This window comes from Rhinolophus hipposideros, assembly GCF_964194185.1.
Source record: "Rhinolophus hipposideros genome assembly, chromosome: 19".
NCBI classification, from domain to species: Eukaryota; Metazoa; Chordata; class Mammalia; order Chiroptera; family Rhinolophidae; genus Rhinolophus; species Rhinolophus hipposideros.
The window spans coordinates 44369202-44385699 of record NC_138065.1 but is presented as its reverse complement, the minus strand read 5'-3'; the positions used below and the strand labels follow the sequence as shown (position 1 = coordinate 44385699).

General features: G+C 35.9%; 1 protein-coding gene across 1 annotated transcript in view; it reads left to right on the top strand.

Moving 5' to 3' along the window:
• Nucleotides 1–16144, top strand: part of SOAT1 (sterol O-acyltransferase 1) — a 57262-nt gene extending 41118 nt beyond the window's left edge. Inside the window, exons 4-16 of the mRNA XM_081026516.1 lie at nt 2656–2804; nt 3940–3999; nt 4835–4942; nt 5848–6130; nt 6889–6967; nt 7476–7557; nt 7888–7933; nt 8605–8734; nt 10472–10569; nt 11700–11798; nt 12845–12980; nt 13586–13731; nt 15043–16144. Coding sequence (XP_080882642.1) covers nt 2656–2804; nt 3940–3999; nt 4835–4942; nt 5848–6130; nt 6889–6967; nt 7476–7557; nt 7888–7933; nt 8605–8734; nt 10472–10569; nt 11700–11798; nt 12845–12980; nt 13586–13731; nt 15043–15099 — 1473 coding nt within the window. The 3' untranslated portion in view covers nt 15100–16144. The remainder of the gene's footprint in view (nt 1–2655; nt 2805–3939; nt 4000–4834; nt 4943–5847; nt 6131–6888; nt 6968–7475; nt 7558–7887; nt 7934–8604; nt 8735–10471; nt 10570–11699; nt 11799–12844; nt 12981–13585; nt 13732–15042) is intronic.
• The last annotated feature ends 354 nt before the right edge of the window (nt 16145–16498 follow it).

Below are 16498 nucleotides of genomic sequence, written 5' to 3'. Positions count from 1 at the left end.
TAAGGAGGGTGAGGGTAAGGAGATTGCTGCAGGTCGTCTTTCTGAATGACTAGAAGCTTCAAGGTCTTTGGAATGTATGGCAAAGGCTCATCTGTGGGCAAGTAGTGAGTAAGGCACAGACCTTGTACCACAAGACGTTGATGACGTTCCGCTTGAGTTGGGTGGAGTAGGACCTGATGTCAGCAGCTTCTGCTGACATTTGTGTAGCATTCATTGTGGTCTATTTCACCCAGCACTTCACTGGGAAGGAGACTGGTTCCACCGTGTGAAGTATCCTAGCTTTTTAAAAGAAATAGCTGGACTTCCTTTGACACATTTCGAGATTCCAGGCTTCTTTTTCACTGTTGAGTAAAATTTCAGTGGACTGATTGATATAAGTCTGGGGTAAAGTATTAAGACCTTCTATGGTTTAGCCTCGTCCTGCCTTCCCCCCTCTTTTCTGACCTCAATTCTTACCACACTTCGGTTCCAGCTGTGAAGTCCTACTTCTTGCTCTTTCTCAAACACGCCAAGGGTGTTCGTGCCTCAGATTGTTTTACACTCGTGCTTCTTTCTTCCTGGTACTTTCCCCACAGGTATCCACTAACTTTGGCCCTCTTATTCTTCCTTACAAATGGCATCTTATCTTTGAAGCTTTCCCTGACCTCTCTGAAAAATAGCACCACTGCCCTATCCCTCGGCTGCATTTCTTTGCATAACAACCTATGGCACACTGTCTGTCCTGTTTACTCTCACTGGAATCTAAAATTCCACCAGCACAGGGACTTGGTTTTGTTCATGGTGTGTCTCCGGCACCTAGAACAGTACCCCAACTGTACCTAGCACTTAGAATGAAGGAAAGATTTCCCTTCTAGTTTAGTTTATTTCTATCTGGGATGTCATTTTTGTAGCTGGAAAAAAAAATCTTTATTAATTAGTCCAATTCTAGAGAGTAAATGAGAAAAGAACCTTTTTTCGTCATGGAACTTTTCTGCAGGGGTTTGTTTTGTTTTTGGTTGGGGAAGCACCCAATTCAAACATTTCAAAATGCTCTACCTTCCACTGTCATATAAGGACCATGCACTGACTGACTGAGCCACTGGGCTCTGGGTGGTGAGTATACAATGTGATATACAGATGACACGTTACAGAATTGTATGCTTGAGACCTATGTAATTGTACTAACCATTGTCACCCCAATAAATTTAATAAAAAATAAATAATAAATTGTAGAAGAAAAGAATTCAAAATGAAGATGGCCTATAAATGAAATGGAATAAGCAAAAGGAGCTAAAATAAAATAACTATTAGATAACCTTACTGTGAAAAAGTAATTTGATACAAACTATTCTTTCTCCCAGGGAACATAGATCTTCTTCTATATTTTGTCCTTAAAGTCATTCACATTTTCTGTTGTGGCTGATACTTTCCTATCTTTCTACTTTTTATCACATTGTCTCCTTCTGTCACTTTTCACTTAAAATTAAGTCCTACTGGTCCTTTGAGGTTTCATCTTAACTCCCAGCTTGAAAAAGACATTTCCAGTCATCTCATCCTTGTTTCTTTGCTTGCTAAACTATTATATGCTTTTTGAGTCTTCATTGATGGTTAGATTGCTCAGTTGACACTCTTCTATGTATTGTTTATAAGTGTGTACCTTGTATTTTCCATCTACGTCAGCTGTCTTGTGAAATGTGGGCCCTGAGTGTACTCTCACTGCCCAGGACCCAAAAGGCATTTGGGAACTGTGGGAGACAACAGTTTGCAAAGCCTTCATGTAATTCCATTAGATACATTGATAATTTTTGGCTTTATTTTCAAAGGACATGGACAAACGCTTAGTATAACAGAACTTAGAAAAATGCTACTTCAGCTATTTTAGGTTTAACCTAAATAATTGACTGAGCGGAAAGAACACTTTTTTTTTCATGGAAGAATTAGAAAGTAACATGTTGTTTTCTTTTGTGTAAATGAGTCCTGACAATTTTAAAATACCCCAATTTATCGTTTGAGCATCCACACTACGTAGCCTATTATAAGAAGTGGGTTTTTTTTTTTTTTTTTTTGCTTCATACTTTTCAAAAACTGGATGTTAAAAATAGTCTGGGACCAAAATGTATAACAATTTTGTTATGCAAATATGTGTTAGTATTAGATAAATGTATAGCTATGGAGATAGGAATAAACATTATCGTGCAACTGTGGGTTATATATAGAGATGATATGATCTAAAACATAAACAGTGGGTACTTGGGCGTCGTGGTTGCTTGAGAAGAAAGGAGACTTAAAATTATATACTACTGCCTTTTACTTTTTGTTGTTTTCCAGAGAAAAACTTGAAGAGAAAAAAATACTGTCATTTTTATCATTTCTGTTATTTTGGTTTTGTATATTATTTGTAGGTGTTCATTTAGTGGGTAATTACTTGCTATCTTGATTTATGCTTAAAATGGTGTAACTTTTTAAAACGGCATAATCATGTTGCTTTTTAAGTAGCCACTTCTGAAGTTACAGGTCAACTGTAGAAATCACTTTTCTGTTTTCACTCCTGTGAACTCACTTAACACGGATTTCTTTGATCCAGCTCTGCTCAAGAGACCCCTTTAGAAAAATGTGAATAACCCATAAGCATGTGTTAGTTCCTCACGCCTTCCATTATCTGTTATAAAATTCTAGGAATTGAAGCCATTTTTTATGAAGGAAGTTGGCACACACTTTGATGATTTTGTGACCAATCTCATTGAAAAATCAGCATCATTAGACAATGGTGGGTGTGCGCTCACGTCCTTTTCTGTTCTTGAAGGAGAAAACAAGCACAGAGCTAAGTAAGTATGATTATTACTATTATGGTTTCTTTTAATGCAAACATCTATTCTAGTGTAGCCCAGTGGTCAGAATGTGGGCCGCAAAAATGTCTGAATTTATACCCTAGCCCCTTCTTTAGCTACGTGTTGTCTTGGGCAAATGATTCAATTACTGGAAGCAGGAGTGGGGGGGTCCTTCATCTTAAATGTGGTTTATGACAAATGTGCAGAACTCATTTAAGACTATGGTTACACTTGAGTGCTTTACCTCTAAACCAGACAGTGACCCTATGAGGTAAATACTGTAACTATCTGTATATTACAGATTAGGAAACTGAAGCACAGAGCAGTTAAATGTTGTCCAACATGACACAGCAGGGATTTGATCCCAGGATCTGGTTCTAGAGTCCTTGCTCTTCACCACGTCACTGTACTGCCTCACTATTATAGTCTACACAATACTTGTGATAAAGTGCAGTGCAGTTAGTGTATGTTTTTCCAATTGGTCAGTCATCTAGAACAATGGAGGCTATCAAAGTCCAGTGTGAGCTAATTTGCCATTTTGTGCGTCTTGGTTTTAGGCCTCTGTGGTCTGTCAGGCTCTCCTGTTCTGGAGGACACTTTTAACCCGTCGTAGTTGATAGACGCGCTGGCGGTACTGCAAAGAGCCTTAAAGAAGATAATCATGCTAGATATTATAGTGTGAGCTTTCAGTAACTGGAGGCAGCCTTTGACATTAGGGAGGGCATCACGAATACCAGGGCAGTTTCGGAGGACAGACCAGTAACAGGGTGTGAACCCGAGTAAGTATAGCCAGAGGCCTGTCTGAGACCTTAGGGATGGAGGCTTAGAAGGAGTGGTTGTCTGGGTGTGATGCCAGAACTAGTGCCGCTTTAGTCGGGTGTGTATAATATTTCTTCCTGCCTAACCGGACAGGCGTGCACCTGCCTCACAGCATTGTTCAGAAGGAGTAAATGAGATGACACCCCTAAAATCTTTATCGTAGTACCTGCATCATAGTAAGAAGGCCGTTAATTAATGTTACATGCTGTAGTTTGTGATATTCTTTCTTTTATCCCTAGGTTTAAATTTCTTACAATATTATACTTGACGTATTTATATTTTGTTTTGGTTTTTTTTTTTTTGCTCTTCCCAGAGATTTCAGAGCACCTCCAGAACATGGAAAGATTTTTGTTATCAGGCAATCTCTTTTAGAGTGAGTATTTTTTACTTGTTTTTGGGAATTATTAGTTTGAATTAAAAAAAAAACCAACTGATTTTTAGAATCACTGCTTCATCTATGAATACTTAATGAGTTTGTTCTGTGTTCATGTAAATCATTAGTTTTGATACTTGGCTGTCTCTTGCTCCTTCTTTCTGATCTAGTTTCAAAGGAGGTTCTTTATCTAGTTTCAAAGGAGGTGTTAGAAATAAGAACGATAATCTGTCATCAACTTCCTTGAAGTTATGCTGCAGTCTTAGTCAAATAAAAAGATCAAGGAGGATAGAAAGTGAAATATTTGTAAATGGTTAAACTTACAGACTTGTATGGGTTATACTTGGTTATCATTGACGTTATCGAAATGCATATGTGTGAATCTTAACATCTTGGAAATAGATAGTAATATAGTACGTATTTAAGTTAAGTGGAGGGAGTAGAATATTAAGAAAAGGACTTTTAAAAATCTTTTTAGCTCTTGAAATAGTTTCTGTGTTCCCTGTTTTTAGCGAATGCCATTTGCCTACCTTAGAAAACCATGGCTCTTGGAGGTTTTCCGGAATTTACACCATTTCTTTGAAGTGTTTGATATGCATGCTGTTTTCTAGGAGGCAGTATCATTTTATCCGAAAGAGCTTATCCTAAACTCTTCCATTAGTTTCTACCTTGATCGTGTCTTTTACTGTCTCTACTTCAGGTTTAATATTCTGTGATTACTATTTGAGATTCTTTTAGAGAGTGAAGGAAATATCTTCTGAACTGCTTTAAAGTCTTTAATGTCTGGTGTTTTACAATTAAACATAGATTATTATTTTATTTGTTTAAATTACAGTGAGCTGTTCGAAGTGGACCACATCAGAACAATTTATCACATGTTCATTGCCCTCCTCATTCTTTTTATCCTCAGCACACTTGTAGTAGATTACATTGATGAAGGAAGGTAAGACAAGAAAAGGGATCTTTGTCTAGTTGATGCATGGGGTGTTGGAAATTTTCACTATATTTAAATTTTGATAATGGGTGATTTAGTTAAATTTGCTTCAGGAAATCCCAGAGCAGCTGATTTGAGGTTGAGATTCCTTTCTCATTTGAGGTTTAGTTGAAAAGTTCAACTAAAAAGATTAGAAGTTTCATTAATTTTATTTTTCAACTGGTCTATTTTAATAGACCATAATTAGTAGCTTTTAGGTAATTTTCCTAAATGGAAGAATTTTGTATATATGATTTATCAGTATTTCTGCTATGGCATGCATTTCCGGTTGTTACTAAAAGTAAGTAGCTTATTGGAATTTAGTGTTTGAAAAATGTGATATTTCTTTTTAATATAAAAATCAAGTTGTAACTTTAAAAATGACAGTGTGGTAATTATACATTGAATTATTGCTTTATTAGAAAATTAAATTTTGAGATAGTGATACAATAGTATATTAATAGATTTTTGAATTGTACCTATTTCCTTCTGAAAAATCATCTTTTGTATTTAACAGTGATTGCTATTTGAATACTTTGCCAGAGAATATTTTAGAGCTTAAAATGCATTAATGTGAGAATCTAATCTTTGAGAAGTTCAAAGTCTTATTATTTTGGGTTATATCAGGTATCTTCAGTTCAAAGACCGTATTATCTTAGGGCTTTAAGAAAATGTATTGTCGAAATATATTTTGAAGCAGAGGTTTAGAAGCAGTTCTCTATCTAGTACAACTATTAACATCCATGACTTCAATGTATTGATGTTGTTGTGTTTCCTAAAGTTGAGAGTTTTGGGCCTGAAAGTTGTGAATGATATGAATCAACGCATATTACGATTTTACTTCTGTGTCCTTTCTCTGTGCTTTTTCTCCCCAGGCTGGTGCTGGAGTTCAGTGTCATGTCTTACGCGTTTGGCAAACTTCCTGTTGCTTTATGGACGTGGTGTGCCATGTTCCTTTGCACACTCTCACTTCCCTATTTCCTCTTTCAACATTGGGCCAGAGGCTACAGCAAGAGTTCTCATCCTGTGATCCATTCTCTCCTCCATGGCTTACTTTTCATGGTCTTCCAGATTGGAGTTCTCGGTTTTGGACCAACATATGTTGTGTTAGCATATACACTGGCACCAGCTTCCCGGTGCATTGTTGTATTCGAACAGGTAAAGTTTTGAGTGTTGCCCGATGCAATCCTATGCTCAGTTAAAATAATACTAGTACTAATAGTACTGTTACTACTAATGTTATTATTATAACAACAATAATGTATTGGCGTGCTGTTATTACTAGTTGTATTAGTTGGATAAATGTTCATATCTGGTTCTTTGTGCTATGATCTATAAAATGAAAGTGTTAAGCTAGATCACCACAGCTCTTAAAATTTGTTCCAGCTTCAGTGTTCTCTGATTCTTAATCATTGAAATAAACCATATTGAACTGTTCTGGATTAATTCAAATTTTGTTCTTGAATACTTTTTGTAGTAGTCACCTGTACTATAAAATATTTTTATAATTAAAAACCTCACTTGGGAGCTGTCAAATCCATTGTTTGTCATATAATTATTCCCATCTAAAGAACAGAATTTTGTTTATACGCCTTTCAGAATGTTCTACCATGTATTGCTCTGTTTGACTAATGGAAAGGACCGTTTCAGGAGACTTTCTTTGTATAAACTCTTAATTTCCTAATTTGTACTATACCTGTAATAGTACTGTTAAACGCAAAATAATTTGAGCAATAACATGTCCTTCTTTAGAGTTTTTTTTTCATTGGCTTTATTGCATAAAAGTGAATTTGAGTTGGTATATGCGAAATTAAAATATTCTTTATGTGACTATAATCTAGTGTGGTTCTGGGGTTGCTTATGTGAGACAAGACAATGATAGAAAATTCATCTTTTTCTTCCCCCTCCTTTTGTAGATTCGTTTTATAATGAAGGCCCATTCATTTGTCAGAGAGAATGTGCCTCGGGTACTAAAGTCAGCTAAGGAGAAATCAAGTATGTAATTACCTTATGTCAAAGGATTACTCCTAGGGTATTTCAACCTTTGGTCTTTATTGGGATGGCATATTACATTCTGCAGACATGTTTGATTTGAAATATATAGAATCCATATTGATTTGGAAGACTATCTCACTATTTTTGTGATGGTTCCTGTTTTGCTTTCATATGTACAATTCAAAAACATTGATCATTAGACTCTTGTAACTTTGTGTAATTTTTATAGACTGTTAATAGACTCAGTACACCCATGTGTACTTATTACTGTTTTTGAATTGCTGCTCAAAGCTCTAGAAGTTATCTCTAAGTCACAGGAATAACTTCATTTAGAGGGATTGGTGTATTAATACAAGAATAGGTCATCATTTTGGGAGATCAGGAAGAAACAACATGAACTAAGGAGAGGTCGTTTTATTCTTCCCTCTTCTGTGCTTCCTTATTTCCCTTTAGTTTTGCTAAGAGAAGTTGAAGAGCTTCTGACCTAAGCATAGTTGTCCTTTTCCAGGCACTGTTCCAGTACCCACAGTTAACCAGTACTTGTACTTCTTGTTTGCTCCTACCCTCATCTACCGTGACAACTATCCCAGGTAATGGCACTATGAAGTAGAAATGTGGTGAGTACCAGAAGTGTGGCATGGGTGAGGTGGGATAGGTAGGCAGGGGCCAGTTCATGTAGGGCTACAGAGAAAAAAGAATGAGTTTTAATTTTCTCACTGGCCTGGTGAGCCCCAAATGGTGGTCACAGGAATAACTTTTGCTGTGAATAACTTATTTGTTCTCAGTAATTTCTGACAGAATTATGCAAGTATTTCATATGCCAAAAATGATGTTCTGTGTGGGAAAATATTGTGAGGATCTGTATTAAAGTTCAATTATTTATTTTAGTTAGAAAACTTATTTTGTTGCTTCCTTTTTAGGACTCCCACTATAAGATGGGGTTATGTTGCTATGCAGTTTACACAGGTAAAGTTTTTTTAAAAAAATTCCTACGGTTTGTTGATTAGTGGGAGGTAGGGATTCGAATTTATTAAAATAATTTAATCTAATTAAAGAGTTGGTGAATCCAGGTCTGTTGGGAGCGCTAGAACTCTTTCTGAAGTCTTTAAATTATTCCCAGTACAGTAAACAGTGTTTGTCAACATCAAAAGTAATTTTCTTCAGTAAAATAATTTATTTTAATTTAAGTAATTCCATTTGATTACTTCAGGAAGCATCTACATTCATTTTCCCCTCCCCTCCTGGTTTTTCATTTTGGGATGTATATGTGCGTGGGTGTGGTCTGACCCACTCCCCAAACTTCTCCAACCCCTTCTCAGCATCATACATCCCAAAAGATCCCATTTTGAAATTCTTGTCTCAATCAAATACCCATTTATGAAATACATTCTTTCGCTGTGGGTTTCATGTAGCAGGAAAAGCAAATTCTAAGAGATCTGATCTTTTAGAAGTGCCATTTGGTAAAGGGTTGGGAAAAGGTATAGTAGAAACTAGGCATGAGTAATATCTGAAGGGTTACAGCTTGGCAATTTTATATACTAGTGTTAAGTGGAATATATATGCTTTGAAAAGAAAAAAACCACCATATTTCCTTATTAAGCCATCATGATTATAATTATATCTTTGTTGTGTTCCAGATTTTTGGTTGCTTATTTTACGTGTACTACATCTTTGAAAGGCTCTGTGCCCCCTTGTTTCGGAATATCAAACAGGAACCCTTCAGCGCACGTGTTCTGGTCCTATGTGTTTTTAACTCCATCTTGCCAGGTAACATGGGTATTGGTTAATGTAGTCATTCATAAAGTTGCAAGGACAATAGAAAGTTATTATTTATGAGCACCTTTGATTTACCTGCTTTTCACTATTAACTTCACACATCTATACCCATTCTGACCTCTTTCCATCTGTCTCATAAATGAAGTATATTTCAGTCTTAGGCCAATCTTCCCATTGGTCTTCTGACTTACACTCAAGTTTGGTTTCTCTGACTGTGGATAGTGCATATTTATGCTTTGTTTTCCCATAATCTTGCTCCTATTCCACCTAGGCCGCTGGAATGGCCTTTATTAAAATCATTAGTAATTTCCTGATTCTAAATCCAGTAGATGCTCTAGCCCTTATTTTGTTTGAGCTCTGTGAAGCATTGCATGCCGTCGACCACATTTTGAAATCTCCCTTGCCACTCTTTATTATTCTTCTGTCTTTCTGGCCATTCCTCAATCTCCTAACTTACTTTATTCCTCTTATTTTTTTTTTTAGAGATACATGAGTACCTAGTATATGCCAGGTGCTGAGGACATAGCAGTGAACAAGACATACATTCTCTTTACTCTTTGGAAACTTGCAATTTAATTATATTTCTAGTTTCTTTTACTTGCTTTTTCTTTTTTCTGTAACCATTAAATGTTGGTGATGTTTTTCATCGTCACCTTCTCTCTAACTTTCCCTCTCTCCCAGAGTTCTTCTAGTAACCCTCCCTGATTACCCCCCAAGATTTACTTCAGTAAACTCTTTTATCTGCCCCTCTCATAGGATATATGTTACATACTTGTGTGTCTTCCTCACTAGGCTACAAATTCCTTGAGATCAAGGATTGTATCTTACAGCCAATCAGCCATTCAGTCTCTTCCATATTGTGTGATACATAGTAGATACTCTATACATATTTTTTGAATACATAAAGAAATGAAAGGGGTGGACATGTAAAGGGACATTTTACAGTGTAGTGTAATATATACTACGTAAGGAGGATGAAGAAAGTGCTGATGAACTTTGTATCATATTAGAGATGCCATTTAACATTGGGTATTGAAAATAGATAGGCATTTGCCTGGCAGAGAAGTGGTAGAAAAGTGCTTTCAGGTAGTGGGACAAATGCAAAGGCATGGAGTTATTTTAGAATGGACTTTAGAAAAGTCCAGTTATGGATGATGTTTGCAACACTGGGAGCATAGAGTTGGAGATAAGTTAACCTTATCACTATTGATATTTGGGGCTGGATAATTCTTTGTTTTGGGGGGACTGTCTTGTGCGTTGTAGGGTATTTAGCGACATCCTGGCCTCTAACAACAAGATACCCATAGCACAACCCCCACCCCTTGATCTGTGAAAACCAAAAACGTCTCCAGAATTGCCAAATGTCTCCTGGGGTCAGGGTGAGGGAGGGAAAGGGCAAAATCTCCAGTTTTAAACAACTGGTTTAAAGGAATGCATGAGGTCCAGATTTTAAAGGACCTTGGGTACTAAGTTAAGGCATACATCTGGGCATTTCTGTTAAAAACAGACTGGGTCATTTGTCATCTGTAAAACCCATTTGGAAGGAAGGTATTGGTTTATAAAATTAAAATAATTAACTTTTAAAAGAACGTTATCTCTGGAATGGGTAAGCTGGAATAATAACTTTTATTTTTTACGAAATAATTCTGGCTAAACTGATGATGACATATAATTAATTGCTTGATATCTGAGCTATTTGGAAAGACTCTTAATATTGTTTATTTTCAGGTGTGCTGGTACTGTTTCTTACTTTTTTTGCCTTTTTGCACTGTTGGCTAAATGCCTTTGCTGAGATGTTACGCTTTGGTGACAGGATGTTTTATAAGGTAATGTATACTTGGACTTACCATCTCACGTTTTATTTATGTCCTCCTTGTCAAGTATTTGAGCATTGTTGGCTACTAGCTTTTTAACATAAACATTGTGAAATAATTTTTTTCCACAAGTTTTACCAATATTAAGTCTGAAATTCTGCTATCAATATAACTAGCAAAGCCTTATCTTCTACCTCTAATATCCGCTTCCTTCATCTAACATCTGATTTTTACTGGATCCTGTTTTGGTGATTACAGAAAGAAAATATGTGTCCAGAAAGCATTATGAGAGTATGCTGACTGTTTTGAAATTGGCTGTCTGGTGCTGCAGGAATGATCTCAGCAAATTACTCCATTTAAGATTGTTGGACAGTTCATGAAGAAAATAACTTTTCCCTCCTTTATTTTTGAAAAATATTAATTCCGCTCCAAATAGTATTCTTATACTTTCAAAATTGGAGTTAAGTTCTAGACTGGAGCCAGAGTCTAGAGTTTTGTTTGTTTGTTGTGATTTTGGCAACACACCAACCCTACCAGTCCTTTCTCAAAGAAATAGTGAACGTAGGTTGAAAGTTTTAGATGTCTGATTCCATCTGTCTGATCTGAAGTAGAGAGCAAGGTAAATATGTAAAGGAGCACCAGGACTTCGAGGTAGCGACCACCTCACTCCTTGCACAGCTTACGTTGTTCTGTGATACCTGCACACAGCTAGCTCCCTAGCGTTAGCATGCTGTCCAAGTCTGTGTGACCTTAGAATTCTCTCACTGTGTTTTAGCAAGGTAAGGGGAATTAATGGGTTGCTATTTAGAGGAACACTAGATTTAATGATTCTGTGTGTTCCGTGTCTTCCACTACAACTTGTTTGATAATGAGACAAAGTGAACCTAGGGAATTAATCATATATAGAACTAGAATTGATGTCATATTGCGCATGAATAACCAAAATACCTTTTGAGATTTTTCTGACTTCAGTGTATGGACTAAGAATTTATCATAACACACTCTGGGTATCATGTTATGTGTGTATATTCTTTGCGAATATTCAGGGACTTTTGCTTTGGCTCTTTGTGTATGTGTGTAACATATATGTGTATGTGGATGTTATATGTGTATAGTTTTATAACTGTGCTTTTTTTCCTCAGGATTGGTGGAACTCCACATCATACTCCAACTATTACAGGACCTGGAATGTGGTTGTTCATGACTGGCTATATTACTATGCTTACAAGGACTTCCTCTGGGTAAGGAGCAAGATTTTGGTGATGTTGTTCAAGAAATGGAGATTTTTTTCCAGAAAGTATTGTTATTGTGTAGCTAGAAGAAGATAACTTAGTCGTCTTCAATTCTCTTAAGAGCCATTTATGTCGAAGAAACTGTCTGCTTTGAATAGTAGTGCTTAAGAGACCAGTATGTGCAGGAACCAGGCTAATACCATGTTTGTGCTCTAAGTTTTATTTTATATAATCGCAAAGCAAGAATGCATGGAAGCCTCAAGACATTGAAATGATTCACCAGTAATTCAGTAATGGATCATTTCTTATCAATCTCACTGCCAACAAATTATCTCCCTCTAACTTTTTTCATTTTTGTTTTTGTTTGTTTGTTTAAAGTGGAAAAACACCTATATTTGGATTTATATCTCTCCGCTTGGTGACATGTAGGTCTTCGAGACAGTCTTTAGAACAGAATGTATTTAGACGGATGAAGTGTAATCTTGAGTCTCACGGTTGATTAACACTGGTTATCTCTAGCTTGCAGACTTGAATCTTTAAATAAGGGCACTGTTTGGCTTAATGACACCATGTTGTAGTGCAAATACACTGTATTTGAGTATTCTTTCATTTGTAAGTGTAGTACAAGGCAAGTCTCTTCCTTCTAAATCTCAGTTTTGTTACCTATAAAAGTGGAGAGAATGCCCTATTTACCACGGTGTTACTCAAAAAGGTTGAGATTTGACGTACCTGTTTACACATGAAAGCTATGTTTTGTGAACCATAGTGACTTACTAGTATAAGTTATTAATGTTTTTGGAAATATACCCCGGTCTTTCAACATCAGTGGTTTTGAAAATGCCTCATTTTAGTAAAATAAGGATTTTTAAGAACAGATATTTTTTTGAAATTATTAGAATATATTTGATTAATTCAAGGAGTAGATTGGGAAATCACATATAAATATAATTAAACAGGTGCCTTACCATGTGGTAATTTTAAGTCTTATATGTATTGTTCATGCTTAACTGCTGACTTTGTTAAAATTACTTTATACTACTTTCCTTTTATCCTAGTTTTTCACTAAGAAATTCAGATCGGCTGCCATGTTAGCTGTCTTTGCTGTGTCTGCTATAGTGCACGAGTATGTGCTGGCTGTTTGCCTGAGCTTTTTTTATCCAGTGCTCTTCGTGCTCTTCATGTTTTTTGGAAGTAAGTATCTCGGCATGCCATGAGGAAGGAGTGTGATGTTAAAAGAGAAGTTTAGAAAATCAAGTATAAAGTCAATGCAGAGAACTAGATTGTAAGTAGTAATACTATCTCAGGGCAGTTTTTGCTCATCAGTTGGTAAGAACATTCACTTTGAGTAATTATACACAACTTTGTTTCAAGATGCTTACACTTCAAAGTAGGGAAATGAACTCAGTAACCTCTTGAAGACTATTGATAACCCTGATTTGGCAGCTCATAAAAACTATAAAAACAGTTTCCCCATCCTTCAACTCTGTCAGCTGATGAAAAAAACTGACCCTTTTTTGGGTGGGGGGGAGAGGGACAAGTCAGAATATGAATGAGTCCATGAAGTATATTTTCACCTGTTCTAAATATTATCTGATTGCCAAGTAATCACTGGTTAATAAACTTCAACCCTGGAACTTCATTTTTATTTATAGGAAAAGTGGCCAGAATAAAACACATATACAGAGTTGGTGCTCATTGTCATAATTAAATGATTACAGCAGATAGCTGAGACTGCTCATCTCCTGATAAATTATGTTTCACTATATATATATTTTTCGCTTTCTTCCTGACTTTAGTGGCTTTCAACTTCATTGTCAATGATAGTCGGAAAAGGCCAATTTGGAACGTCATGATGTGGACTTCCCTTTTTGCGGGCAACGGAGTCCTCCTCTGCTTTTATTCTCAAGAGTGGTATGCGCGGCAGCACTGTCCTCTGAAAAATGTGAGTCACCAGTCAGGCTGGAGTGGAAAAGCGACCTGCTTGTCCACTGTGAGGGCTGGAGGGCAGTGTTAAGGGGAAAGACAATAGTGGAGATCATGATGAATTAATGTTAAGCGGAATGCAACATGGAGTAAAAGCATTAGCTTATTATCTGATCTCACTGAACTAGCCTTGAAAATGTTCTTTTCTTTGGTTTTACTTTGAACTGTCCTACTTTTTGGGTTTCTTCTTTTTCTTTCTTCGTTCTCTGCTTTCTTCTCTTTTGCTTTTACTGCCTTTTCTTCAGCTCCTAATTTTCTTCCTGTGTCCTAAAAATGTAGGTGTTCTCCAGGGTTTTCCCAATGGTATGTGTACTCACCCCAACCTAAACATGCATTTTTTTTTACTGCTTCTTTTCCAAAGTAATTAACTATTTGTAAAAATGTCCAGCTACATTCTTGCCTAGGATCCCATTTCCCTTAAATTTTTTTGTTGTTGTTTTATTTTTCATAATTATGTAAGAATGTCATTTTTAGAGCATTAGCTTTTAGCTGCATATGGATAACTCCCAAATATTTAGGGGATGCCTTTTTCATATATCTGGGTATTTCTCACAGGCATCTATAACTGAAGATGTCCACAATCAAAATAATCAGTTTCTCTGCCAAAGCTTCTCCTACTATCTACTCTGTTTTTGTTATGTTGCCCTAAGTCTGCCTCCTTATTTCCTATTAATCCCCTTTGTGCAATTGAACCAACTGCTCTAGACTCTGAGCTCTGCCTCTGGTCACTCTGCTCTTTACACTCAGATTCCACCTGTCAGATTTTATTTTATCAAAATCCAATTTGGATGCAACGTTTTCAATGACACCTTTCAAATTCTTGCGCCAGTCTATTTCCTATTTCTACACTTTTGTACAAAACCTTGTATTATAGTAAATACATGTGTATATATTTTATCATTCTTAACCTACCACCGTTTAGAGTTTAGGCAAGTAAAAGTAGGGCTGTGCTGAAATAAAATACAAGATACAGAAAGAAGCAATGCCTATTTGAAATTTGGTCAGAAGACCATGCAATTGTGTAGAATTTACTGGACTTTAAAAGCTTCATGTAAAGCTCCTAAATCAAATAAATCTATGCTATAGATAAAAATAGTGAACATCTTTTGAATTATTGAGCTGCTTATAGCTTAGAGGTTACTGAAATGCTGGGAGGCATTTTAGAGATGTACAATATATTACATTAACACCCCTTTCCCCCCCCCCCATACTTCATGCACACAGTGCACACAAGTAAACTACTCTTCTGTTTTTCTGTTTTTCATTGAAGCCCACACTTCTGGATTATATCCGGCCACGTTCCTGGACTTGCCGTTACGTGTTTTAGAAGTTTGTACTTTGTTTCCTCCTTTGACACTGAAGACTGGGTATTCTGCCTGACTTGGGGCCAGCATCTGTTTCCAGCTGTTACTGAAGTTATCTGTGTTACTTGGACCACTCCAGACTTGACAGATGATTCACTCTGTTCCTAAGTCACCTGAAGATGAGTTGTTGAAAGTTTATTGGAATCTTGTATACTTAAGCAGTACTTTTTTTTCCTTTTTGGGAAGGGAGACTTATAGCTAACATAATGACAGATTTTTGCTGGGTCATATTGGCTATGCCTCAGAAATTATATCGATTTTGTTTCTTGACTTTATTTAATTAGAGACTGAACATGTTTTCTCGGCCCCTGAATTAGCCAAAACACTTATGAACAAATAATTTAAATACCTCTGGCTTAGAAATTTTTCTCATGCACACTGTTGGAGTGTATATTAATTAATCATACAATTGGGAAAGAAAGAAATATTATGGAATGTTTTGCTGTTTCTAATAGAAAGAAAATATTTTCCAAAGACAATCTTTTTATATATCCTCATTTGTATTTTTTTTTTCAAAAAATTCAGTTCTACTCAATTTTTTCCTTGTTTTCATTATACAGTATAGGTCTTGATTTCTGTGAAGCAAAATTATACCTTTCACCTTGAATTTTTGAGTTTGCATTCATTATATATATATATATTCAATATAATATTATATATCGAGGGAATAGAAGTAGGAAGGGAAAGAGAAAGAAGGCACAGGACAAAGAAAAATATTTCCTCTTATAACTTCCAAAGTAATTTTTAAACAACTTCTTTAAAGTTTTTAAAGTCTTGCAGAGTCAATCATATGTTTGAATTATTTTATCATGGAACTTATATGTGGAAAATAACTTTTTTTAACTTTAAGGTCATAACTTCTTTTAAGTTATTTAGAAGTATCCTTTGGTACAGTTATTTTATTGTCTAATAAATACTGACTTGAATTACTTTGCAGACTAGTAAGTCTGTAACATAGTATTAATAATTTTCATTAACATTAAAGTGATTATTAAAAATCCAGAAGCTGGCTTCTGCATTTGCTCAATTATTATTATACTTTTAATGATAGTATACTTTAGACAAAACAAATTAATATGTGATCATTTTCAAGAAAATAGACTTCATTACGTGATGCCCCTTGTTATAAGATCCCACTGTTAATACAATGTGGTGTGGAGGAATTACATTGTTTGTATTTATGAGGTGTGATTACGTTTGTAAAGAGTGAGCATGAGTTCAACTTTCCACCCAAAGAAGTGAGACTTAGGAATTACCCAAAAGATTATTGTTGCTTGGAGCAGCCAACTGGAGAGGTTATTTTGGTATTCTCACCACCCTCCTGCTATCCAAAAAGTTGTCGGAAATCTTTTCTGAATTGTT